The following is a 27,348-nucleotide window of genomic DNA, read 5'->3' as shown; positions in this document are numbered from 1 at the left end:
TTAATATATGTGAAAACCCAAAGTGAAAGTTCAAAAAAGAACAGAGGGAGTATATTATTCACGGTAATTTTTCTTTTATTATTGGGCTATTCAACACAAGTATGAGACATGTCTCACGCTGATAAGACACTAATTCTTAAATGAGGCGGTCTCATGGTGAGACAATGGCTGATCCGATATACACATTATGTCTTAGAGTGTTTGCTTAAAATTAAAACGTTACGATTTAAAGTAATCAATTAAAGAAATGCGCTAATTTTATGGTCCGTCTTATGGCGAGACAGTCTCATACAAGACGAGCTGGATGATAGAAATTTTCAGAGTTTAAGTTTATGGGTGTGAGACGGTCTCATACAAAAACGGATTGTTTAACTTTTTGGAAAAAAAAGAATGACGGTTGTCAATAACTCATTGGAGATCACTATGAATTCCACGTACAGTTTTTGTTATTACTCCCCATTTTATTTTATTTTATTTTCCCTATTTAAGAATCAGATTATTTTATTTTTGACCCTCCCCGCCCCGCCTCCCGTCATTCTACTACCAACTCCCCATTTTTTAGCTTCGCGAGCAGAAAATTCATAAGTTAAGTAAGTTGGCGATTGCAGAATAAATTCAACAATGGCGGAAAATTCCGATACTCAATCCACTTCTGATTCTAAAAAATCAATACCATCTGACGATGACCTCAAATTTCCTCAGGTATTGATTTCCGCTTTCTTCTATTTCATTATTTTCGTTTGTTTAATCTCCAAGATTGTTTTAGTATGAGATATCGTAAAAACTGGAAACTATTAAATTTTACATATCATGGAATTGGTAGAATGTTGAAATTAGGGTGTGTTTTAGGGATTTTATTCTTGTTTTATTGGCTAAATGTTTAATTGGGTGTTAATTAGTTTCACTAGAGACCATTGCCTTTTGAGTGTTAGAGTTTGGAAAACTTTTAATTTTCATCGATTAGTGACAAAATATTGTTTCAGTTCTAACGGTTTTAGAAAATCTGAGCTAAACAAGATATCATTTATGAAAAGAATATATTTTATCTATGATTGAGATTGATAAAGAAAAAATATTCGTTTTGCATTGATCTTGAAGATTCAGAACCTTGGTCCTTAACAAATATTTATCCAGAAGTGAGAAAGAAAACAAGATATATTTTCTTTGATTGGAGATTTTTTGCTTTACCTCTCTTTGATTTCTAAGTTTATCACTGTGCTTGGATAGCAAATTAGAAGAGAAGAGAAGAGAAGAGAAGAGAAGAGAAAGGAAGGGAAACTCTTTGATTTCTAAGTTTATCACTGTGCTTGGGTAGCAAATTAGAAGAGAAGAGAAGAGAAGAGAAAGGAAGGGAAAAGGAAGGGAAGGGAAGGAAGGAAGGAAATGGAAAGGGAGGGTAACGTGGGAAAGTGCACCTTGTTTGTTTAGTAGGGTATTTTCCCAACAAATTATTCCATTTTAGGAGACATTGTATGCTTAACAAATTTTGTTCATGTTTTTCCTCCAAAACCTCCCCTCCAAGTCCTTTCCCTTTTTTTTGTTATCCGGTGATCTTTTGTCCTTTCAAATTCCTTTCCTTCATTTCCCTCCATTTTCTCTATCCAAACACACTGTAAAAGTTGTGTGCATTTGACCCCGTACACAACTTAGGTTTGGAGAATTTGTATTCTAACTCGTGTTTCTATCTATTGAGGATGAGCTGGTTAATTTGGATGTTGTATATCCACTGAATAGTGCAAGTTGTTTTAAGAATTTCTTTGTGTGAAGTAAATTTCTATTGGAGCTCGCGATTTGGTATTTTTCTTTGTTGTTTCTCTAGCTTACCTTGTTGTCGATATAATGTTTCAGATACCAAAAATTCCTTATTTTCCAACTTTTCAACATGGAGATGTCAATATGTTACCAATCATGTACCCTGCACTGCTCCCCGGTCTTGGTACGACACAGAATTCAGAGCAGCCTAACCGTGGACCTGGAATTTATGCTGTCCCCATGCTTCCATTCATGGGAACTCTCTCAGGGATTCCTGCCAATACTTTCATTCCTCTTACGTACAACACACCAACGTTAGTATTATATTGGAGATGCTTCAAGCTTTTTACTGTTTGATTAACTAGTATAACTGCTTTATCTTATGGTATTACATTTTTGAGATTCGTATATCAATAGTGACTAGTTGTAATTACTTTATAGACTGTGTATAATTGGAACTTAGTCAAACAGCCCTAGAGAAGCCAGGTAAGAGGCAAGGGAACTTTGTTAATGTTATCAATGGAAATTTTCGGGATAGCAGTATACCAAACAATTCGATGTGAAAATTCTAGTTTCGCATCAAAACCTTTAGAACATATGACAAACAGTTTTTGCTCCTCTTTATGTTTTTCCAGGTATGCGTTTGTGCTATGTACATTTAATCCTTGTGATCTTTTGGGTTTTGATTATTATAATTGCCGGGAGCAATTCTACATTTAGATAGGAGGAGTTTCAAATAAAGATGGATTATACTTGTTCAGTCCAGTATTTTACTTTGGGTTTACACCAGGGAAGTTGGATGTGATCGTCTAAGAGCGAATATCGTTTTGGAGTGATTAATTTAAATGTTGAGCCACCTTTCTCGACACAGGAATTGAGAGTGAGTTGGCTAGTTCAAGCTGGCAATTAAATTTCCCCCAAGAAACATATGTTGATATTACATTAGAGCTAGAGGTATACACAAGCATCCATGAAAGGTTCATCAAATATAATATCAACATTACATTACCCCAATGCTAGTGATAGATAACAAAGAGGTTGTTTCTGATTGACTCGAAACATCCTCTATAGCTTCACATAAACACAAAACTTTGGCCTCATTGAAAATGGACATAATATCTTGAATTTCTTGTATAAATGATGCACCCATATGACTAGGGAGTTGCTCTTGCATGGACTTAGTCCATACTAAAATAATGTGCACCAACCTTAAATTTAAGGAGTGTGAGTTAGAGTGTAATTAAGTGGAGTAGGGAGTGAGGAATGTGGACTTGTGAATAGAAGATTAAGAATTGGTGGACACTAAAATATTGTAGACTTAATCCATTTTAGACTTACACATGACTAGACCTAACAACTTAGTCAATTAGTAATTAGACCCGGTGTATTCCATGAAGTTAATTTATGCTTGTTCCTGAAGTTTTTGTGTACGTGAGATTCAGGAGTCTGCCTTTTCCACGTCACCTCCCTAAGATAGTTGGAGTTTTCTCGAGTAATATTAAAATATTAAATGTGTATCACTGGTTTACCAAATTTATAGAATCAATTCTGGATAATGCAACTCAAATATGAGATACTTTTCATGCGTGTGTATTTGGCTACTAGATAAATGGTTGACTTATGACTAGCGATACATGGGGGGTTGAGATCATGGAAAAAAAACGTGGTCTCGAATGCACTAGCAAAAACGGTCGCGGTGTCGCGGAAAACAGCTATAATGGAATAATAACAAGAATCACGGCTGATGCATTGTGATTTTTGAAAACAAATCACATAAGGGGAGTTTGAACTTATAATTGCATTTTTGTTGTTGAAAACTATTATTATGCAATAATATGCTTATAACTATTATAATTGCAATATATATGTTCTTATAGTGTATTATTAATTAACTTATTAGTTATTAGTTAATGCTTTTGTTTATCAACTAATATTATGAGTAACTATAATTTAAATGATCGTAAATTAAAGTTAACGGGTATTAATAAAATTTTAAGTGGGAGACAAATCACGTTGTAATGGTCAAATATCGTTATAACGGTAAAATAACGAGCGTTACACGTTACTTAACGGTAAACACGGCGTTTTGATCGTGAAATTCATGCATCGTTATATAACGGGATGTAATGTCATGGCAAATCTCAAACAGGTAACATAACAGGCGTTATGTAATGTAACGGGGGAGTTTTTATTCCATGGTTGGGATTGTAAATAACCAAGATAGATAATTTGACATGATCTATTCATTTCTTACTAGTAACAGGAGATCAATATCTTCAGAGGCTACAAGTGCCAGTGGGGAACAAAGCCAAAGCCAGATGGGCGCACAGCAGCAACAGCAACAGCAAGCTCTGCAGCATGGACCTCAAAGACAGATTGTTGGACGGAGATTTCCGTTCCCATTCCAGCTTGACTTCCCTCTCTTGTTAAAGTTGGCGGCTATGATTTTTATATTTAGTCAAGATGGTTCGAGACACAGGCTTGCTGTGCTTGTGTTCTTTGCATCTATCATCTATTTGTAAGTATAATAGATGCTTCTAGAAATAAAATATCTGCTTGAAGATGTATGAAATGGTACAAACATATCTGCCAAGGAAGGAAAAACATTGATACAAACTTTGTCCTGCATTTATCATCTATATGGGTCCTTACATAATGTGTCTTCTGTTTCTTGTGTGCATGTATAGTCTTTAAAACCTAGTATGGCCCTCCTCTCGAATCTCTACTTGGTATCACTTGACTGAATTTTTCTGTACTAGTGTGCAACTAAACAAGTTTATGGGTCTTCATCGAAAAACTTTGTCCTGCAATTTCATTTTCATGGTAATGTGCCAAGAGAATGAAAAGCTTTGTTGTACTGTATTTTGCATGTGTTAGTTTGTTTGTCCATATGTGCTTGTTATCCTTAGGCATATTTGGTCCACCACCTCTGACTCTTCACCTGTTTCTTTTATCATGAATCCTTTACACGATCTTAAAACTTTGCAAGTACTCAACTTCTATGATGACGTGATGCAGATACCAGACTGGAGCTTTAACTCCCCTTGTGCGTTGGATTTCACAAGCAATGCACAGGGCTGCAGCTCCTCCTCGTCCACCCAGGCCTGCTGCTATGGTTGAGCCAATTGTAAGACAAGGAGATGATAATGGTGCTGCAGCAGCTGCCGGTAATTTACTTAGATATCGTTTAGATGCTATAAATTTGGGGTGATAATTGATGAAGTTTAATGTTATCCTTGATAAATTACTTTACTATCTGATGAGAGTGATGATGTCTAAAAACCAACAGTGTCGAAACTTGAGTGAAATAGTGAGGGGGCAAGGACATAAACATGGCTTAAAAATTGAAGGGTATAAAGGTCTGAACTCTTAATCTTTTATTTATATAAATATTAACTTTACCATTACAACAACCATTTTGTGATTTTTGAAGGTGTCATATATAAATATTATATTAGGGAAAAAAGTTGGGGGAGCGACACTCCTGCCGTAATGATGGGCCGCTTCTGAAAACCAATGCTCTGGACTGGCAACCATTTGACAAGTAATGAAATCAAGAATTGATGTACTTGACTGATCACTGTACCAAAAACAATTGCCCGAGCTCCTACTGTTTTACAACAAAATACTCAATCATCATTCATCATCCATGGAATCTGTAAACAAATCATTCATTAGCCTTTTCTGTGTTTTTTCTTAGTATGTATTGAGATAGAGAAAGGATTTTTACATAGGCACATGCACTTTACAGATCATAGGCACTTAGCAAGGTTTCAAAGAGTTGGAAATGGGAGGTATTGGATCAGATTTGTAGGAATAATGAACTTAGCAAGGCACATGCACTTTATATATTTGAAAGTGGGTTCAAGATTTGTAGGAATAATGAACTTAGTTTAATTGCCACGACATAGTATTGTTACAGTGGAGGACTAGAGATTTGATCATTTGAATGCATAAATGAGTGTAAAGATGAGTTGACTGACAAAATTGCACGTCAGTAGAATGAATATGAAGGGGCTAGAAACTCTGTTTTGTAGGTTTCAATAACCAGTGCGGCAGTGCTGGAGTCCAGTGGTTTGGTAGTGTATGTTATTAGTGATTTTTTCGTAGTTAAGAAAATTGAGATCTGGTATCAAGTATCCGGTGGATACTTAGTGTTCTTATTTTGTGTGGCAACACGTACCTGACAGATTATTGTTGAATTGAGTTTCATTGATTGTTGAGTGATCATGGATGTTCTTGTCATAAGCAACCCAGCTCTTCATCTTCAGTTGTCCTGATTTGTCATGTTAGTAAAATGAGATTTGTCTTTTACTATGCACCTGATGCGTAACCGGGGCTGATTAAGGCCTTGGTTATGCAAGGATGAATGTTGCGCGGAAGCTTTAATGATTACTACAAACAATACTACGAAATGATCATGAAAAGAACACGAAACAACCACAAACAGAACCAAGAACTCCGTTCTTGATTTTCTGATGTTGATCACCTGTGACCCTCCTCTATGATCGACACGAAAACGATATGTACAAAGCCTTCCAGACCTTGCACTCGAGGTTTCCTTAAAGTATCAAGGCTGCTCCGCAACTCTTAACACTCCAAGGATCAAAGGATACTCCGTAGCCTTTGATGAAGTTGCCTCCAACTTTAGAGAAGAAAACAGAAAAAACACTTTTTCTGAAATGCCTCTATGTATTGAATTATCAAAATGAACGTGAATTCTTCCTTATTACATGGGTGAGGCCCTCCTTATATAGAGTCCTCAACTACTTTAACAACTATAAATGACACGAGCCTTATTTAAAATACACGTGCTAATTACAAGACACTTAAAACAGAAACTGAAAACAAAAAACACTTGGAACAAATTCTGATCTGCAAATCAGTCGAGCAGCCCTCCTTCAACTCAGCTTATAGGACTCCACGTGGATTGTTAGAATGGTTTTAGGACCTTGATAGCAAGTTCCTAGTGTAGAGATTCCATTTCTACCCTTGGTGGCACAAGATACCATGAAACATGATCTGGACAAAGCGTGCTAGGTCAGCTGGTCAGAACAAGCTTGCAACTGAGTTCTGTTCTGATCTGTACTACCTGCTGAGTGGCTGACCTTCACGGCTAATTTCAGTGGGTTTCCCATGATGAATAATGATGTTCTTGGGCTAAGGCATGAAGTTCCATGTACCAAGATTCCATCTCCACTTTAGCCTAGGTCCTAGATGCATAGGTTTGGTCTCCACGTGTCGTGCAAGGTGGCTTGTTCGCTAGTTTGCTGCTGTGCTGTTGTGAAACCATGAGTTGTTCCCATTTCCATGCTGTCCCCATTTCCATGTGCGTGATGCTATTCCTTGGTGCTTTTGCAAGGTCTTGATCACTTGATGCATTTGCATCAATTCCTCCCTCTTGGGAAAAGAATTGTCCTCAATTCTATATACTCCATGGTTTGCTGAACTAACGTCCAATACACCTAATGCTTGTTGGTTGCTATTGACTTTGTTGGCTTGCACAATGCTTCATCTGCTGCTGCTGTATTCTGCCTAACAATCTCAATCACACCCTAAATCTTCTACTGCATTTAACTGTACTGGTCAGCACATTTTATAACCAGCTACACCTACTAATCTGAACATGACTGAACAGCCACTTGCAATTGAAGAATAACCACCCAAAGCTGCTGTTGCACTCTTACTCTTCTGATTTAGAAGCCTTGTCATCTACTGTGTCCTCTTGAATCTGCAAGTGTCTTGGAATAAAACTTGATTCAGCACATTCTAAACACATTCAGCCCATTCACTAAGCTAGAAACCATGTTCCCCATGATCATCACACATGTATGGATGAAAGCTCTTGCCCTCACTTGCATAATGAACCATATCCATATGTTAAACAAGCTTACCAAGAAGATTAGCTTGCTTGTATTACCTAGACCATAATTAACTTGTATCATTCCTCCCTTCTGAGAAAAAATTCGACCTCGAATTTTTGTAGGGTTAAACTCCACAAACGTACTAACATGAACATATTCAACAAAATCATCAACCCTTACATACTCATGCTTCTTTGCTGGCTCTATTTGTAAGCCAAGCTCCAATCTCGAATGAAAGTCCACTATTTCAAAGCATTCCATTGTGGAATCAACATTCTCCATGCAAATTGTCTCAACAACCTTCTCAAGATCTTTAAAGCTCTCAATACAAGGTGTTTCAACCACTTCTTCAAGAGTCTCAACAATCTCTTCAAGATCTCCAATGCTTTCAACAGACGGTGTTTCAACCATGCTTTCAAGATCATGAACAACCTCTACACAAGATGTTTCAACCACTTCTTCAAGAGCTTCAACAAACTCTTCACAATCTGATTCTGGATATTCATCATAGATAGGAATCACATTTGCATACAAGTCAAGTTCCTCTTGTTTAGAAGCAATATCATCACCTTTAAGATCATTACTCATTTCTGCATGAATTTCTTTAATCACCTTGTCAAGTTCATTGATATTCTTAAAACGAGGTGCAGGGCGCGCAACTGTATCAATATACTTTGAAGTGATGTTAAATATAAGCCTACCCGACTTAGCATCAGGGTCATACTTAAGAACAGTCACCACTTTAGAATCCCCACATCTCTGTTGCAATTTCTGTTGAAATCTCAACTTTTCTTGTTGAAGATGAAGCTTTCTCTTCATGCTTTGCATTTGAATCCTAGCATCCACCAGTTTCTGAAAATGATCAACTTGCTCCCAAAATCCAAGTCGTTCAGAAATCTCCTTTAACATTTCAAGGTTGGATTTCTTATCCTCCAATGATTGTAGCTTATCCTTTAATGCATGTTCATGTTCTGGTTTATCAAATGCTCGATATTTTTTCACGTTTAACTTTGATAATGTCATCTTCTAGACTCAATGAAGGGTGAAAAGAAGAAAAAGGAAAGAAAAAAGACACGAGGTTTTGGAATTTTTGTGCACAAAACAGAAAGCAACAGAACTGATTCAGCACAACTTCAGAATCTGTGTGCTCCACTTTCACTACTGTGAACCCAATCAAAACAACTCCAATACTGATGAAAATTGGTGACAACACAACTCAAGATGACTAAAAACACTCAGAATTGAAATTACTCAAAAATATTGTGTGGTTTGATCATAAATCAAATTTTACTACACACATACAGTCTGAATTGATTCTGTGACCTTTGGTCAAAAACACTTGCGCATCTTTTTTTCCACAACCCCACTGACTACACCAAAAGACTCACCAAAACTAGACTCAAAATGAATCAATGTGAAAAAAAGAAACAATGAAAAAGACTCAAAATTGAAGGATGAAAAGATAAAATTCAGAAGACACAAAAAAAATGAACCCCCCTGTACTTTTTCAAAGCAACACTGAAATGGGTCAATCAAGAAGCCTATGAAACGTAAGGAAAAGTGCACACACGATGTGGTTTGATGAATATAGGATGTTAATTGATAATGTGATGGAAAATGAAGGCTAAAGAAAGAAATCTTGATAGGTTTTCGAAGACAACTTACCACACTGTACAGAACTGGTCAATTGTGCGCAGTCTGTAAAGAATAATGCAAATCTCCTTCATTACTCCACCAAATCAATTAATTCCAACGCCAAAAGTTCACCAACTCAATGAAGAATATGGTGCAAAAACATTTTTGAAAAATAACCTCAAATGGTCCTCCAAATCGATCACGTTTCAAACCCCAAAAACTGACAGAATCTGAAAAACGGTTCTTCTGTGCGTACCTTGTCCCCTTCGTGAACCGTGCTCTGATACCAATTTGATGCGTAACCGGGTCTGATTAAGGCCTTGGTTATGCAAGGATGAATGTTGCGCGGAAGCTTTAATGATTACTACAAACAATACTACGAAATGATCATGAAAAGAACACGAAACAACCACAAACAGAACCAAGAACTCCGTTCTTGATTTTCTGATGTTGATCACCTGTGACCCTCCTCTATGATCGACACGAAAACGATATGTACAAAGCCTTTCAGACCTTGCACTCGAGGTTTCCTTAAAGTATCAAGGCTGCTCCGCAACTCTTAACACTCCAAGGATCAAAGGATACTCCGTAGCCTTTGATGAAGTTGCCTCCAACTTCAGAGAATTAAACAGAAAAAACACTTTTTCTGAAATGCCTCTATGTATTGAATTATCAAAATGAACGTGAATTCTTCCTTATTACATGGGTGAGGCCCTCCTTATATAGAGTCCTCAACTACTTTAACAGCTATAAATGACACGAGCCTTATTTAAAATACACGTGCTAATTACAAGACACTTAAAACAGAAACTGAAAACAAAAAACACTTGGAACAAATTCTGATCTGCAAATCAGTCGAGCAGCCCTCCTTCAACTCAGCTTATAGGACTCCACGTGGATTGTTAGAATGGTTTTAGGACCTTGATAGCAAGTTCCTAGTGTATAGATTCCATTTCTACCCTTGGTGGCACAAGATACCATGAAACATGATCTGGACAAAGCGTGCTAGGTCAGCTGGTCAGAACAAGCTTGCAACTGAGTTCTGTTCTGATCTGTACTACCTACTGAGTGGCTGACCTTCACGGCTAATTTCAGTGGGTTTCCCATGATGAATAATGATGTTCTTAGGCTAAGGCATGAAGTTCCATGTACCAAGATTCCATCTCCACTTTAGCCTAGGTCCTAGATGCATAGGTTTGGTCTCCACGTGTCGTGCAAGGTGGCTTGGTCACTAGTTTGCTGCTGTGCTGTTGTGAAACCATGAGTTGTTCCCATTTCCATGTGTGTGATGCTATTCCTTGGTGCTTTTTCAAGGTCTTGATCACTTGATGCATTTGCAGCAGCACCTAAATAAGTCTTTAACTAATGGCAGCTCGAATCCAAATGACAACAGAAACCTGTAGTAGGCTAAAATTGTCTATTTCAAACTTGGTAGGAAAATTAGGCTGTGGTGTGCTAAATATTTTCCTGTGTGTAGAAAATTAAGTTCATCACATTTCGAGGCAGATCTTTTTAAGCATGATGTTTACACGAGAAAATTTTGTCTTGCCATTTTTAACATGTAGCTTGTCATCTATCGGTTTTGCATATGAGGAGATTAGTAGTGATCAATCATATATGTGCTTTTTTACTTGCTTTTCATCTTGTATTCTATTTTGACAGAACTTTCGATGTCCTTCTAAGGCTACTTTACCGATGTGTGTTGTATTGTTTTAAACGTACAGAGGCGCAACCAGGAGCAGAGAATGAGAGTCCACGAGCAGATGGTGCAGAACATCTAGTTGAAAATGAAGCTGCTCCGGAGGCAGGAGTTGAGGGTGGCAACCATTGGTGGGGTATAGTTAAAGAAATTCAGATGATAGTTTTTGGATTCATTACCTCCCTCCTCCCGGGATTTCACAATATGGACCATGCTTAAAGGGACAATGGATTAACTAGTTATCGCCACTCTGCCAAGTACGATGCAAACAACTTGTATATTTGATGAATATTATGAGAAACTTTTAGTTTCATAGGATTGTTATAGTAATTGAAATACGTGTCCGACCGAGATGGAGTCTGTAACTTGCCATCTTATGACCCGGAAGACAAAGATTTTACCTCTGTGGAAAGGATGATCCATTCCATTCGGATCGACATGAGAGTTCAAATGGTGTAGATTAACCTTGTACCTGTGGAATCATTTTACTTTCTTAACTTTTGAAGCGTATCTGCATTAAATTCTGAAGATCAATGGTATATGCAATTGAAAGTGATGAATATTGCGAAAATTCTAGATAGATTTGATCAATCTTAACCTCTAGCTTTGCTTGATTGTTGGAGAAGCGAGGTTTTCTTTTTGGGATCCAAAGGCAAAAACAGCATTGAATGAAAATAAATACACTGACTCTTGATTTTTAAATATCAAATTCTGTAAAGTGAATACAAATATTGTTTTCTCTTTTTGGATCAATGGAATTTATTATTAAAGTAAAAAAGAAATAGAGATTTTGGGAACAGAGAATAAAGAAAAATTGAATTTTCATCCAATTTTAAAAGGAAATGTTTACATATGGTAAATACTCCTTTTCATCCTTATTTTTGATTCTAAATTCCTCGGCAAACTTGACTATAATTGAAGAGAAACACAATTTTCAAAAAACATTTTCCTACAAACCAAACATACATCAATAGTTTGATGAAGTACAATACAAGATACAACACACTGTAATCAAATGCATAAAAAATACACCCTCCGTCCTTGCAGAATTGTATTTATTAATTTTTAAATTTATCTCCATTTTTCATCCACCCACGAAAAGAAAAAAATCATGTGGAAAATACAACACATGCAAGACGCAAAGTTTACAACTCAGATAACAGAGATTTAGCATGTTAGCTCAGTTAAAACTTTCCCCTCGAGCTCTCGTTGAAGCACCGACAGATCCATCAAAATTCAACACCCAAGGGAAGCAGTAGGCTGGGAATTTTACACAGGAAATCCAAATTGCAACACATTTTCAACTACTAATATATTGCAACAAAAAAAGGCAAGAAATTCTAATGATTTATTCGGATTATCGAATTAATTTTAGGTTCGTCCAAAATCTATTGTTGTGTCCATTTTTTTTTTACATAATGATAAACACATTATAAAAGTCAAGTCAAATCGAATTCGATTATAAAATCAAATAAAAATTAAATCATCAAATCTGTTTTGAACAGACTCTAGGCAACCAGAAGAGTCCTAATACTCCTAATGCAGTAAAAATCTTCAACAAACACAAAACTTGCTCAAAAGCTACGGTGCGACACAAACATTGATTGGCACATCAAATTATGTGCAGATTCAAATCGAAACCATGGCAAATACTTTAAAGTTCAATTGTGTCATATATCTTAAATTACTCAAAGCAGTACATGCGCACCACTGCAAAAATGCCCATATTGCAATCAAACTCGACAAAACTTGATGTTCCTAAGTTGAACAGCAGAAAATAAAAACACATTACTTCCTAAGTTGGTAACGAGGTTTTCATTCATCATCTTCCTCGTCGTCGTCATCTTCAGCGTCTGCAGCATTGTTTAGGTTATTCAACCGTTCAATCAATTGGTTCTTCCTCTCCTCATAGGTCAGCTTCTTTTTGTTGTACCTGTATATTCACAACAAAAATTAATACAAGTATTACAACTTTCAGACAAGTTCTGTCATCAACAATAGAACTTTCAGCCAAAGTCTCAAGATTACTAAAACTCCAAATAGCACTCACCTTTTGTGCTCCTTCGGTGGCTGTTTCTCAGACTTTTTGGCACTTGGATCAGCTCGAATGGCAGCATGAACCTTCTTGTACAATGCCTCCATGTTATCAGGGTCAATACCTCTTTTGATGTATTCACAGAAATGTGTCTGGTATTTCTCGGGCTCATCCTCCATGAGAGTCTAAACAAGTTACAGAAAACAGTGAGTTAGGTAAGAGATTCAGAGATGCATACTGTCCTGATAAGAGAAAATCAAGAATGCCCATCCTCACCCTCATGTATCCAGCAACATGCCCACCATAGATGTACTTGCGGTGGACATCAGCGTCAAGTTGCTTCCCATCCTTTGCAAAGCCAGCAAATCTCTTCTCACTATGAGGGATATCCAAGCCACCATCCAGTGCTCCCTAAAATATAAAAAGAAACGTTAAGTTGCAAAACTTTCTACAACACAGAATCCATCAACCTTTAACAGTATGAGCACAATCGCTCAAAATAACAAGATTTAATTGTGATTACTGGGTTTAGGAGTCACAAAAACGAAAACTAAAAGAGCATAATATAGTGTCTCAACTCGCAGAAAATGACATGAACATATATACTTGCAAACAACTTTATTGGAACTATGTCCAAATTTGCTAAAGTGATATCAATGATATGAATTACCTTAAGAGCACCAAAAACACGATTTCCAGTAGTTGTCCTAACAAGACCAACATCCAGAAGTGCACGGAAAGGCCTCCTTGTGTCGCCTGGTTCAACAGAGTAATCTTCTCCTGAGGCCTGATAAACAAAACCATCAGAAACTAAAAACATCCAAATATTCAAACCAAAAAAAAGGACCCTTTAGCTACCTCAACATTGCCTTCATATTCTTGGTCCATATCAAGCTTCTTCAAAACCCTTCTTGCTAGAAGAAGACCAGTACAGTAAGCTGCAAAGCCAATCCACATCAGCATAAGCAGTAACAAAGTAACAACGATTTCACAATAAAAAATAAGTTCAGGTTCCTGCACAAGGACACAATGTATATACCAGCAGCATAGTTGGTAAGCCCGACTTCAAGACCATAGCGAGGCAACTCATGTGCGTATGCTGAAGCAAGCACAAGATCACCAGCAATGCTCGCAGAAATGATTTGTGCAATTACATCCTTGTTGGTCTATATATAGAATTAAGGCTGAACTTTGGAAAAAGAAGACTAAAATCCTCAAACAAACGAATAACAGAGAATGGTACAATCGCTGCAGCAACAATAAAAATAAGAACAAAGCAGATGCATAACAATGCATCTTGATGTACAGCTAAAGTGCTTAATCAACAAGAGTTTGGCAAGCTATGTGCAATTAAAAATTTTGTAATGTTATAAATACAGTATAATGCAGTGTAAGAATTTCCGCACAGCAGCAAAGGATACAAATCGCACAACAAGGCGGTACTTGGGAGTGTTATACTTGTTCTTATCCTGATTAATCAACCGATTCCTGGCACGGTAGTCGGTCTTCCCATCTGTTGATACAGAATTAAATACACTTAGAAGGGACACAAGTTACCATCATAAAGCAGTAAACTTGAATTGAAACACCTGCACAAAGGTACGACAAAATCATGACATCTCTCACCTCTTCTTCTCTTGAACTTAACTTGGTAACGCTTGAAATAAGCTCTTGTTTTTTGTGCCTTCACAAAGGCCTGAGACACAGAAATATTTTTAGCAAAATCAACCAATAGAATCATAATACACCACCACAAGCTAACTCAACAGAAGCAGATATGGAGCAAAGAACACAATTCGTCCACTGTATAACATGGTGTTCTATATAAATATGCGAATGTAACAATAACCTATTCCCCAATGCCACAAAATGGCAGCAAAAAGGTACAATTACATCATTAACAAATGTTTCCATGGAAAGATAGAACAATATCACAACATTTAACCAGGATTGGACTACAAAACCCTAACATCTTAATATTTTTTTGATTTGCTAACATTTCATAAATTAATCATTCACACAAAACTGTCCGAAGATATGCTTCTGAACAACAGATAAATGGTCTGGAAGATTAGATTTAGCATAGCATGATGATTGAACCACCAAAAAACGCATTCTGTATCATTGATCTGACAATCCTTATATGACAACATCACCCACTTCAGTTTTACAGACAAAAACAAAACTTTTCAATGGTCGTAACAGGAAGAGAATCATGTGTTAGAGTTAGACTAGTGGTTGAGTTATAAATTCGATTCTCAAAACTTACATGACGGCTTAATTCATTCTCCCCATTGTCAGATTCTCCAGACTAGCCGCGAATAAAAACATGGTTTTATCAGGAAAAAAAATCTAGGAAATATACCCATCTGGCAATTATAAAGTGTTGTATATAATATATACGAAATCTACCAAATTAAATCTCATCCCAGTAAACGTTCATGCACAAAAAAGACACACAAATTGAAAATTACAAATTTGTACAATAATTTCCATTGATCTCAATTTAGTTGCAGAGAAAAAGAGCGAATCGTGCAGGAAAATATGAACAATTTAAATAATCAAAAACCAAGCAATCAGCTTCAACAACAAACCAAAAATGAATCTACATTCTAAACATAGCGGTATAAAAGAAGAACTGAACCCAATATACAAAAAAATCATTTCAAATAGAATCGCAACGAAGCTCACAAAAGAAAACCTTCAAAAATCTGGGAGAAATAGTGGGTGAACAAGATTGAAAGAGTAAAGCTCACCATGGCTGAGTACAGAGGACGAGAGAGAATGGTCAGGGAGAAGGCCGAAACTACACCAGAAGAAATAGGATGCGGCTTTATGACAGGATAAATGAATAAGTATCATAAAACCCTAGGGTTTCATTTTGTGGATCAACAGATCGACGGCTACGATCTCTTTTAGGGTTTTTTTTTTTTATGTACAAGTTCTTTTAGTTTTAATTAACTTTTTTTTTTAATAATTTGTTTTAATTAACTTCATTTTTCATGAAATCAAGTAAAATAAAAATTAACTAAAATAGAAACACGTGAAATGCATATACTTTGTTAGTTTGAAAGTATATATGTAAATAAAAAATATAATTGCATATTATCCTTATCAAATTATAATAGTTCTAATGCAATGGCATAATTAATATAAACAATTTAATAAAATATATGAAGTTGAAATTCTTTAGATTGGATAAAAATGGGCTATTATAAAAGATTTGCATTTCTACATGAATTAGTTTATGTTTTTTGTTTGAATATAATCATATAATCAATTAATTTTGATGTATAATAATAGGTGACATATTTAAGATGGTTGTACCATTTGTCATTTTTAATTGGATTGAAAATGTTTACTTTGTAATTCTATAACTAAGGAAATAATTAATAATTATATCAATCAAATATTTATACAGTTTAATCATATCAGTTTATAATTTTAAAGCTCAAAGTAAAAATAGAAGCTAATAAACTGATATTTAAAATAAAATTAATCAATCACAATGTGTCAAGTATCAACTACCATAATTATAACAAACTAAGATAGAAATCCCTGCATTGCACGAATTTTTAAATACGTTAATATTTTAATAAAATTTTAGACTAATAAAAAAGTATTTAATTTAAAATTATTTATATTGTAATTTCTGTCATTAAAGTGTTAATATATTTTTTAAAAATGAATAATTACATTACCAAAAATCAGACAATATTTAAGTTGATTGATTTTTATTGCACTACATTTGGTAGCTAAGATAGTATAATTGCATACAGATTCATTATAATTGGCTACTTTTTGCATTAATTTATTTGTTGTCAAAATTGCCATTTGGTTCAATATTTCTTCACATTTTTCCTAAAATTCAAAATTGGTAGTCTAACAATGTAAGTAATTGATTTTAATAATCTATTAATAAGTTTTATGTCATTTCAGGTTTAAAAAATAATTACTGGAAAAAAAGCAATTATGTACTTCCAATAATTTTCTAAATTGCATTAAAATTGGATTATATGTAATTTATTATGCAGTATAATTTTCTATGTAGTACATCATACATTAGTACATCATATATATTACACTGCAATTCCGATAATTTATCAAACAATATTTAGTTTTCTTTTCAGTACAATATATATTTTCTAGTATAATTTTTTAAACAGTACATTTATATATAATAGTGTAATTGGAATAATCGTAATTTATGGCATCCATCAATGTATAAATTTTTCTTGCAATACAAATTTATAAATATGGTAAATTCAAAAAGAAATGTCAATTTGTCAAATTCCATTAGTAGCGTCCAAAGAAAAAAAGACAAATGTCATACTCACAATCAAACTGCTTTGTGCTATTATACAATAAAATTAATAGATTGTATGATAGTGTAATTGGAATAATTGTTATTTATGGTATCTATCAATGTATAAATTTTTCCAACAATGCAAATTTACAAATATGGTAAATCCAAAAAGAAATGTCAATTAGTCAAATTCCATTAATAGCGTCCAATGAAAAAAAGACAAATGTCATGCTCACAATCAAACTACCTTATACTATTATACAATAAAATTAGTAGATTGCATGATATATACCAATACCGAATCCCTTTTCAATTACAATCATGCATTTAATGAAAAAAATAATAATTATTATAATTAATCTGCATTTAATAAGGAAAAAATTTACGTATTTATACAGTTATTTAATTAAATAAGAATGTTAAAGAGTTTGATTGTTTCAAAAAAAATATTTTATATGTAAGTAAGAAATTGTTTTTAAAATATACATTAAAATACAACGGAGGACACAATGCCTCATACCAAAAGCATATACAACCTAAAGTTTACAAAAGACATAAAAGAGCTACGAAGTCAAAAGACCAATGCATAACTCGTGTTATGCTTCGCACTCATCACTTTCCCCCAATGTAATGCAGAAAAAGCTCCAATACCTATTACTCCTATCTAGGATGATCCTGCTGCTCAACATCAGACCATAAGCCAAATGTATCATAGCAGAAACATCATAGAAAGTGATAATAAATCAAACATAAACACAAACAGATACACGTCAGTAACTAACACCAAATATAATAAGGTCAATAGAGCTAACATTATGTTATACAACTGTATAAAAATGATTTCGTAAAACACAAAGCATGACTAGTAACTATTTATCATCCATCTATATTTCTTAATCTCAATTCTTCTTTTCCATCCTGAACCATGTGTTCATGGGTGGAATGTATATCTTAACACTCCTCTTCTCAAAATCATAACATCTCCATAAGACGTATGATATCAACTTATCTAAGGGCGTTAATAAACTACCTGACGCCTAATGATAAAGCACTGCCTTGCGGCGCTTGTATACCTAAAAGTAAGTGTGATTATAGTATATCTTTGGGATTCTTAACTCCCATTAGGTTACTCAACTTAGACACAATCTTTCTTCGAAGGAAAACCCTTGGGGTTCGCAAGAGTCATGGGGCACTTCTCACTAGCATACTATTTTATCAATGAAGACCTTGTGCTTTGCTAGACCCACGACTATCTCAACTATAACCTTCTATCAATGAATAAAATTTCTATCAATGAGATCCTTTGGGTTTTCAAGACCCAGCGGTAACTCAAATATACTCTTGCTATCAATGAGAACCATGGGGTTTGCAAGACCCAGCGGTAACTCAAATATACTCTTGCTATCAATGAGAACCATGGGGTTTGCAAGACCCAGCGGTAACTCAAATATACTCTTGCTATCAATGAGAACCATGGGGTTTGCAAGACCCAGCGGTAACTCAAATATACTCTTGCTATCAATGAGAACCATGGGGTTTGCAAGACCCATCGGTAACTCAAATATACTCTTGCTATCAATGAGAACCATAGGGTTTGCAAGACCCACCGCTAACTCAAACATACTTTTGCTTTCAATGAGAACCATGGGGTTTGCAAGACGCACCGGTAACTCAAACATACTTTTGCATTCAATGAGAACCATGGGGTTTGCAAGACCCACCGATATTTCAAACATACTTTTGCATTTAATGAGAACCATAGGGTTTGCAAGACCCACCGGTAACTTAAACATACTTTTGCTTTCAAGAAGAACCATAGGGTTTGCAAGACCCACCGGTAACTCAAACATACTTTTGCTTTCAATGAGAACAATGGGGTTTGCAAGACCCACTAGTAACTCAAACTCATATATAAAGGAATCATTCCGACTCCAAGTAAACATAATAAAATTCTGTCAATAAGGGAATTGTGGTTAACATCTAATAATACCTTAGTTATTCTCTGCGTCTATACCATTCTAAGTTCAAGAGATACGCAATCAATACCTATTCATGTTTAAGGCTTACTCTAGTACTTCATATTTATAATACAATGCCTAAAGTCGCAAATATTACTAATACTTTGAAACATAAGCATATAAGAGTTTGTTACCGCGTGTGCGTATTTGCAATTGTAACTGCAAGACAAAAAGCTACCACCCGCCAAATATGAGATTCTCAAGCTTCTCTTATGAATTGGGCACCTATGCACGTTTAAAGTATGACTAATAAGTCTACTAATAAGAGTCACTTACTCTAAAAGAAAGTATTCTACTACCATTAGAGCGAGTTCTATTTCACGCTATTTAGCAAATTAGCCAAATGCAATAGCTTCAATTCTAGATTCGCTTACTACTATACCAATAATTCTAATCTAATCACAACATACACTTTTCACACTATATTTACGACAAGGTATGTTCTAAGGAACAAAACTTAACTATATATATTGCATTGTCATATTACTATGAATTAGTAGACATAAGATTGAATAAAATAATGTATTACATCCAATAGAGACAAAACCCAAGGTAGTAAGCTAGTAATGACATGGAATCTATTTCACCACATTATTCAAGGTTCATAGAGACTAGAAGAAATTACTTATATCGCTCACAACATCAAGAATCCCTTTTATTTTGTACCAAGACTATACAACTTACAACAACGATTAGTTTAAGTAATAATGACAATTAGTTTAATTCTAAAGTGCAATGAAAATAATATCCACTTATAACAAGAACCGCAAAAGCCCATTATCAACTCTTAATAATCAAACAAAATTAATTAACAATCAATATTAACTAACACCTCTTAATGGTATTAAGAATATAAACCACCATTAACAAAAATAATAATGACAATTAACAATCACTTTTATTTTATTTTATTTTTGGTGACCAAGAATCTAACCATTACCACCATTCATCTACAATGGCACATACACAAAGCTTATACAAGGTTGTTAAATTAATAAATCACCATCAAAACCAAAAAGAGTAGTACATACTACTTTTATTTTCATACTAATATAAACTCTAACTTCTCTATTTTAAAATCACCTTAATCACTCAAACTCATAACAAAAATTCAAGAAACCATACTCAAATTTAACAAGTATAAACTCTAAATAACAAGAAGTTAATTATCAAGAACATACAAAATCAAACTGGGTTAGATATTGCTTACCAAAGAGTTGAGAGGATGATGGAAAAGGCAAAGAACTTCAATTAACTTCAGAGGGGGACCACTGGCGGTGGCGGCTTCTGGTGGCCGGCGGTGGAAGCTGGTGGCGGCGGCTGCCGGCAGCTAGTGGTTGATGATTTTTGGTGTTGAGAAAGGGAAAGTGAAGAAGAAAGAAAGAAAGAGATGGGAAATGAGAGGTAAAGGTTTATGGGTTATTATTATTATTATTATTATTATTATTATTTCTCTTTTTTTTAAATTCTAAATCCTAACTCATCTATATAATCACATATTTATTTACAAGCCTAAATTAAGACAACTTTTAATATTCTAGAAAAATTTTGAATTACAAGTATAAATTTAATTTGAACATCTTTATTCGAGTAATTATAAATTTACACATATACAAATAATTGATATAAACCAACTCAAAATAATTATTAAAATAAAAAAATCTCTAAAAATCATTATTTCAAATAAATAATACTCCCTCCGTTCCTTTTTTTTTTCCACATTACTAAAATGGGTAGTTCCATAAGTTTTTCCACTTTAGAATACTTTCCATTTTTGGAAAGTTTTTTTTCCCATTTATACCCCTCAAATACCCTCTTTTACCCTATATATTTTTATTTTAAATGTTGGATTCAATTGCGGTATGTGTGCAGCCTCCTTCATTTAACACCATCATCATTTTCTGCTTCCTCTCCCCACGTTGCTTTTTCTCTCTTCCTTGAGTTTCCTCCATGGCTTTCTTAGCTTTTATCCCCTGTTCATTCCTCTTTTTTACTCCATTTTTACTGCATTAAAATGTAGATCGGAATTTGGTCTTCATTTTGATGTTCGTTTTGTGAATTTTGGTTGAGTTTTTTTTTTCAAGCCCTCTGTTTTGCTTTCTTCTTCGACTTCCATTGTTACTGTTTGAAGCCTTTGTTTGTCCATGACAACCGTCGAATCTAAGAATGATTCGACCATGCCATCATACCTTTATGACGGTTTGTGTGATCGTGGAGAATTTTGTTCTTGTTCCATTAATGGGAGGTCACACTCTTATTCAAATGAAATTCTTAAATGGACTAAAAAAGATCTTGAGGCATATCAAAAGGCGATGGAGGATGATGCTACATCTAGGTTTCGTGATTCTACCCCTTCTCCTAATGTCGAAGAAGAAGAAGATCTTGATGCATATCAAAAGTCTCCATCTCATGTTAATCCTTCAACTCCATCAAAGATTCATGAAGACCAAGTTAATTTGGTTGTCCCTGACACTCCTGAGGAAGTTATTGCTGCAAGGGGTAAAAAAAACCCTAAAAAACGCACGTGAATTATGTAATTTTTTCTTGAATTTCCTTTTCATTGTACACTCATGATAAGTGCTGGTGATGTTTGCTGTTGGATTTGTTTGATTTTGTGATGTTTGATGTTGGATTTTTTCTGAACCTTTTTGATTTCGTCTTATTTTTTTTGAAGTCTGTTCTTGAAATTTTTTTAAAAACCCCTGTGATGTGTTTATGCAATTACTTGACTTAAAATCTGAAAAATTATCTATAATTACTTGGTTGAGTAGCAATTGTGTACAATCGGCACATCATATGATATTTTTTTTCATGTACAGTAATTTGCGTCATTTCTTGTTGAAATTTTAAAAAGCTGAAAGGTTCAAAGACCTCAATGATGAATCAGGGGGCAAAAAAACTGAAATGATCATTATATAATGACGTAAATACATATACATGATCTTAAATTTCCATTTTGATGTTGATTTCATAATTAGTTGCTCCTAAGTTTTATAGAAATAATTTTGATGATGAAAAAAAATAAACTGAGGGGCTGTAATTTATAATCATCTTTGAGATTCTTCCACTGCTTCATCATATGCTTCAAGTATTTGTTGATTAAGTTGTGCAGCATCTTCATTTTCTGTTTGTGTGCCTTGCTGATTTGTGCTTGGGTTAAGGAAACGTACACATTCCCTAACCAATTGTGATGGTACTCGCACTTGTATTCGTAACCTTCCATTGTCTTCTTGAACTTTCTTCCCTAGGTGTGGCTGAACATAGTCATTAGACCCTTTAACCTTTAGGATTTCATTTAAGTTGTGTTGTAATGAAATCCAAACATTGGTTAAAGTCTTTGGATGTAACTCTTCGAATGCATCTTCCACTGCTTTTATTAACTCATTCATGTTCTTTGGCATTTTCTTATGCATAAGTGATTGTATGCTCCTAAAAAAACCCAAATCTAGAATATTACAATCGGGACTATTTGGTGGTTGTTGAGTTAGAATGAATGTAAAACCCCCTTGCCTGTTGTTTCGTTGCCAAATTGGATCATCATTTGTTATGTGAACCCTTGCATTATCTTGTTGGATGAAAATTATCGATGGACCATCACTTGGCCATTTTCTTAGAATTGCTGGAATTAATTGTTCAATGAGCATGCTCCTATAAACTTCCTGAGTAACCGAATCAGTTGGTTTAATTTCTATAGACCCCCTTGGACGGTTAATTGAATTTCTTTGTGCTGCAACCCTACTTACGAAAGGGAAAATTCCGATTTTCCCATCAAATGTGCATTGGCCATATCGATTCCATCTAGGCCTTGCAACCGCCCCTAAAAACATAGCTTTTGGAATGAATTTTGATGACTTTCCCGCCCTATATGGAATTTTTTCTTTGTGTGCTATATAAACTCTTTGTGTCCTCTTGGTTAAGTAAAACCATTTTTCATCAATATGTATGAAGTCATACATACCTTTATACATTGGATGAAGATGAATTGTATCTTCTTGAATGAGACTTAAAATCCACTCAACCCTTCTTGCCTTGTTTGCATCCGTTAAATAAGGGTGTAATGGATTTGAATGTGCCTTAATCTCCCCCCTTCGTATCAATCGCCAAACCGTTGTTGGTGCCAAGTCTAAGCATGTTGCAACATCTCTTATGCATGTACGTTCACCCATTGGTTTTGATTCAAGTACGTTTGGTGGCACTTGAACTCTTTTTCTTCCACAATTCTTGTACTTTGAATTGACAACATAAGGCTTGTTTTATTCTTTGGTTTCAATTGCACGTTTCCATATGTTTCGAATTGTTCTTGGTGTGTAACCGTATTTGTTTGCTATTCGTACGAATGTACCATGTGGGAGTGAGTCACTTACTTTAAGTGACAACATTTCATGTAAAATGAGATGTCTCATGTCGTTTGTAAGCCTTGTTTTACGTTGATGTTGCTGTTCTATTTGTTGTGCATCATTTTCTTGTGGTTCCTCGTCGGAACTGGAGCTTGACTCTGGATCGTATGCATTTGATCCAAAATACCAAGCCCCCTCTACCTCATCTTCATCGTTTGAAGCCATTACAAGGCTAATGATGTTGCTGGACAGTTGTTTTTGGTGGGAGTGAGGCTGCTGTTTGGGTTTAATATAGTTGCTGTGAGGCTGTTTGCTGGACTTTTGATACTGTTTGCTGGACTTTTGATACTGTTTGCTGGACAAGTACTGTGAGGCTGCTGTTTTATGCTAAAATAAGATAATTAGGAATTTGTAAGGTCATTTTTTTGGAGATTGTACTTGTAATTCTTCATTATATTAATCCATGTATTTCTAATTTGGCCAACGCAAGGCCAAATTATGCTGTTTTGGATGGCTGGAAATTTTGTATTTGGTCCGTGTACTTCTAATTTTTGCCTCCTTTTTTTTAGAACCAAAAATGTAAACTTTCCCAATTTGGAAAGTGGTTACTTTCCCTCCATGTAAATTCTCTCTCTACAATAAAATCACATTTTTTTTTATTATTTAATTATATCTACAATTAATTTCTCTCTTATTATTCCAATACAATCATTACTTCCCACTATTATATATTAAAATAATACCCACTATCACCAAAGATTCTATTTTTCTTAATCTTTATGAAATACCCAAAGTGGAAAAACATATAGGAACGGAGGGAGTTACATAATAAAATAACGAGGTGTTATATTAAGTCTACGCAATATTGTGCCTTTGTCAACCATACTCTATGCATGTGAGTGCCCATGTGCATGAAAAAATTCAATCACAATATTTACTTTATTTTTATAGGAATTTTTATTTATTTTTTTGACTTAAACACAACATTATAGTGATGTTAATCTTAACATTTTCCAAAAATTCTCATGAAAGCAAAGTTATATGAATCTACCAATAGTCTATTTAATACCAATTATATTAATAATTATTTTCCAAAAAAAGGGCGACTATTATTTGCTTTTCCTTCCTAGCAAATTATGATTATCATAAAAAAAGGTGAAACATTTTTGACTTTTCATAGATTTTCTTAAGTATTTCACAACGTATTTACCATTTGCTTCTTGGATTATGACGATACTTCAGTGTGTTCAGATTTTGCATGATAGAATTTTAAGAAAATGAATTGAGTGAATTTGTTAGTTTATTCTCTTGTAAGTTGAGAGAAAATAAAGCAAAAGATATGTTACAATGATAACTCATGTTCCAAATTAGTTTTGAAGCAAATTTATTCTAACCAACTAAAATAGAAGGTGAAGATTATTTTGCTACAATTTCTTTTACGGAAATGCTTTTATTACTGTTTTTTTTATCTCATTTACTCATATCAACTATCTTTAATCTTTGTATAAAGTTTTTTTGTTGCAATCTGAAAAGGAGTGAAGGAGTATTTTTCAAGTCTCTTTCATGCATATAAAAAGGAGTAAAGCTATAAAATGAATAATGAATCATGTTTTATTTCAGTTGGAGTAAGTATTGTCTTTCTCAGATAAGGTCTTGGGATCAAAAGATATACTCCCTCCATCCCATTGAATTAACATTATTTTCCATTTTGGTGCGTCATACTTAATTTGCATTATTTTTATTTTTGGACAATGACCTACCACTTTCTTTTAATCTCATCTACACATTTTAACTCTCTTTTAATTTCATCCAAACAAGTGATTCTCTCTCCTCTTTTATTACACACCATTCTTTGATGCAATTAAAAGAGGACGGAGTAGTATATCCTAACTCAATAAAAATAGCATAACTAATAAATATTAGTTATCACACATAATTTAGGAAAAAACTAATTATTAACATTCAATTTCTATTTTGTTCTATTTTGGAATACTTCTTTTTGAGTTGTGCTATGAGAATTTCAAAACCCCCAATTTGCATAAAGTATTTTCAAATGCCCAGACTCCAACCGCTTTAGTTTGGATATCTGCTATTGGTTTTTTGATCATACAAACTAGTAGTAAGGATGGTCTTTATGAAATGCTTGGTATGACGTGTGAACGTTCCTTGTTTTGAACTCCCTAAGGTCATAACTTTTATTTTTATTTTGATTAATTGAGTGGAACGCCATCTTTTCGAACCCACCAAATATCAATATTTTGATTAATGTATCAATAAGTTTTCTTTTAATTGAACCTAAATGCCATTTTTTTCAAACCTGCCAAACATTTCAACTTAAATGAGAATGCCATTTTTTTAAACTCACAAAGTCTTAAATCTTTCTTGTATTCTTTTTGAACTCGCTAAACATCAATTTTTATACTTAAATGCAAACTCTTTTAACTGTTATAGTTATTTAAAATTTTTTTGATTGAACAGAAATATCATTCTTTTTGAACCCCGCTTCTCAAACATTAGGGTTTTAAAAAATTAGTTGTATGCTTCTTTTCTTGCACTTCTCTTGTCTTATCTTTTGTTCTCTCACATGGATTCTAACTAGACTTCCCAAAAACAAACTCGATCGTTCTCTAAATTTTGTAACTGACAAAGGCGCTCCATGAATAAAGAAAATTTTTTTGATGTATTGACTTTTTAGAAAAATTTATTTACTATCTATCTTAATTTTTAGAAAAATTTGTTTACTATCTATGTATTGACTTTTGATGTATTGATGGTATATTGCAGTGAAGATCTAAATCAAAACATTCGATCAAGCAGGGTCAAAGTTCCTTTATTGCTTTGCTCTTTTGCTCGTTCCAATAAATGATGCTCGTCCGAGCCCGGCCCGTAGCTTCTTCATACATGAAGTCTACTTCTAAGTCGAACCCATTGCCTTTTCTAATGCGACCTCTACCTTTTAAATCGAGCACATTGCTTCTTCGAAACGAACTTTACTTTTGAATCGAGCCCGTTTACCAGTGCACTCATGAAACAAGTATAGCATAGTCTGATTCATTTCACTTGACCCACATAGAGAATCCAAAATACTTGATTATTTTTTCCTAGAGAAATCTAGTCTTTAAGAACAAGGAAAACATATTTTATTACAAGATAAGCTCAAGAAAAGGGATGACTTGGTGAGAACCGAATCATAAACCTTACCTGAAAAGGCAATACTTGCTCTTCAATTGAGATAAAACTTGAGTCTGGGCAAGGTAGACTATTAGTATAGTACTAACAATATACGTTAATGATACCACTCTCTGTCTCTAAGAGATTACAACACTTTTCTTTTTAGCCCGTCTCGTTTACTTTGTTATAATTTTTTTGGAAAAGTTTTCACTTTCTTTTATTTTTATCAACATATTTCAACTTCGCTTCAATATCATCCTCATTGTTGTGAATGGGCTATGATATTTGGTGAAGAACAAACAAGAACAAAATGCACAAAGAAAATAACCAAAACAGAGCACAACAACAATGGAGATAAAACACAAGATTTATGAGGTATCTATGGATACTTCCCCCTCAAATAAGGATTACTTTCATTAATATACTTAACAATACATTAATGACAACCCACACAAGCTTTAAGAACAACCTCTCAAAGCAAAGACCTCATCTTTAATGGTGGACTCTCACAAACTCACTAATACAATGAAG

At 34.4% G+C, this 27,348-nt stretch overlaps 3 protein-coding genes and 1 long non-coding RNA gene across 6 annotated transcripts; 1 reads left to right on the top strand and 3 right to left on the bottom strand.

Annotated features, from left to right (window-relative positions):
• Positions 1 to 500: 500 nt before the first annotated feature.
• LOC130814439 (uncharacterized) lies at positions 501 to 11,521 on the top strand. 3 transcript variants are annotated; one of them, XM_057680494.1, is made up of 5 exons: positions 501 to 702; positions 1,849 to 2,066; positions 4,016 to 4,270; positions 4,771 to 4,919; positions 10,976 to 11,521. In XM_057680494.1, exons 1-5 carry the CDS (start codon positions 622 to 624, stop codon positions 11,167 to 11,169), a joined length of 897 nt encoding a protein of 298 aa, XP_057536477.1. In that variant the 5' UTR covers positions 501 to 621; the 3' UTR covers positions 11,170 to 11,521. The 3 variants fall into 3 exon arrangements, with proteins under 3 accessions (XP_057536477.1, XP_057536476.1, XP_057536478.1); XM_057680493.1 differs by having other exon boundaries at positions 4,010 to 4,270; XM_057680495.1 differs by lacking the exon at positions 10,976 to 11,521 and adding an exon at positions 5,186 to 6,940 and having other exon boundaries at positions 4,010 to 4,270.
• Positions 11,522 to 12,550: 1,029 nt separating this feature from the next.
• On the bottom strand, positions 12,551 to 15,876 carry LOC130814438 (60S ribosomal protein L5). The gene is made up of 9 exons (XM_057680492.1): positions 15,742 to 15,876; positions 14,612 to 14,681; positions 14,407 to 14,498; positions 14,025 to 14,151; positions 13,844 to 13,923; positions 13,656 to 13,772; positions 13,262 to 13,396; positions 13,001 to 13,170; positions 12,551 to 12,883 (listed from the first exon to the last, which is right to left on the bottom strand). Exons 1-9 carry the CDS (start codon positions 15,742 to 15,744, stop codon positions 12,766 to 12,768), a joined length of 912 nt encoding a protein of 303 aa, XP_057536475.1. The 5' UTR covers positions 15,745 to 15,876; the 3' UTR covers positions 12,551 to 12,765.
• Positions 15,877 to 17,209: 1,333 nt separating this feature from the next.
• LOC130815420 (uncharacterized) lies at positions 17,210 to 20,751 on the bottom strand. Its single transcript, XR_009042596.1, has 3 exons — positions 20,520 to 20,751; positions 19,444 to 19,534; positions 17,210 to 17,969 (listed from the first exon to the last, which is right to left on the bottom strand). It is a non-coding gene; the product is annotated as an uncharacterized LOC130815420 (long non-coding RNA).
• A 1,605-nt stretch (positions 20,752 to 22,356) lies between these two features.
• LOC130815659 (uncharacterized) lies at positions 22,357 to 23,475 on the bottom strand. The gene has a single exon (XM_057682149.1). The coding sequence runs from the start codon at positions 23,473 to 23,475 to the stop codon at positions 22,357 to 22,359; it is 1,119 nt and encodes a 372-aa protein (XP_057538132.1).
• Between the last annotated feature and the right edge of the window lie 3,873 nt (positions 23,476 to 27,348).

The sequence above is a fragment of the Amaranthus tricolor genome, chromosome 6 (genome assembly GCF_026212465.1).
Source record: "Amaranthus tricolor cultivar Red isolate AtriRed21 chromosome 6, ASM2621246v1, whole genome shotgun sequence".
Classification (NCBI taxonomy): Eukaryota; Viridiplantae; Streptophyta; class Magnoliopsida; order Caryophyllales; family Amaranthaceae; genus Amaranthus; species Amaranthus tricolor.
Note: the sequence above shows the minus strand (reverse complement) of the source record. Positions and strands in the feature narration are given on the sequence as shown.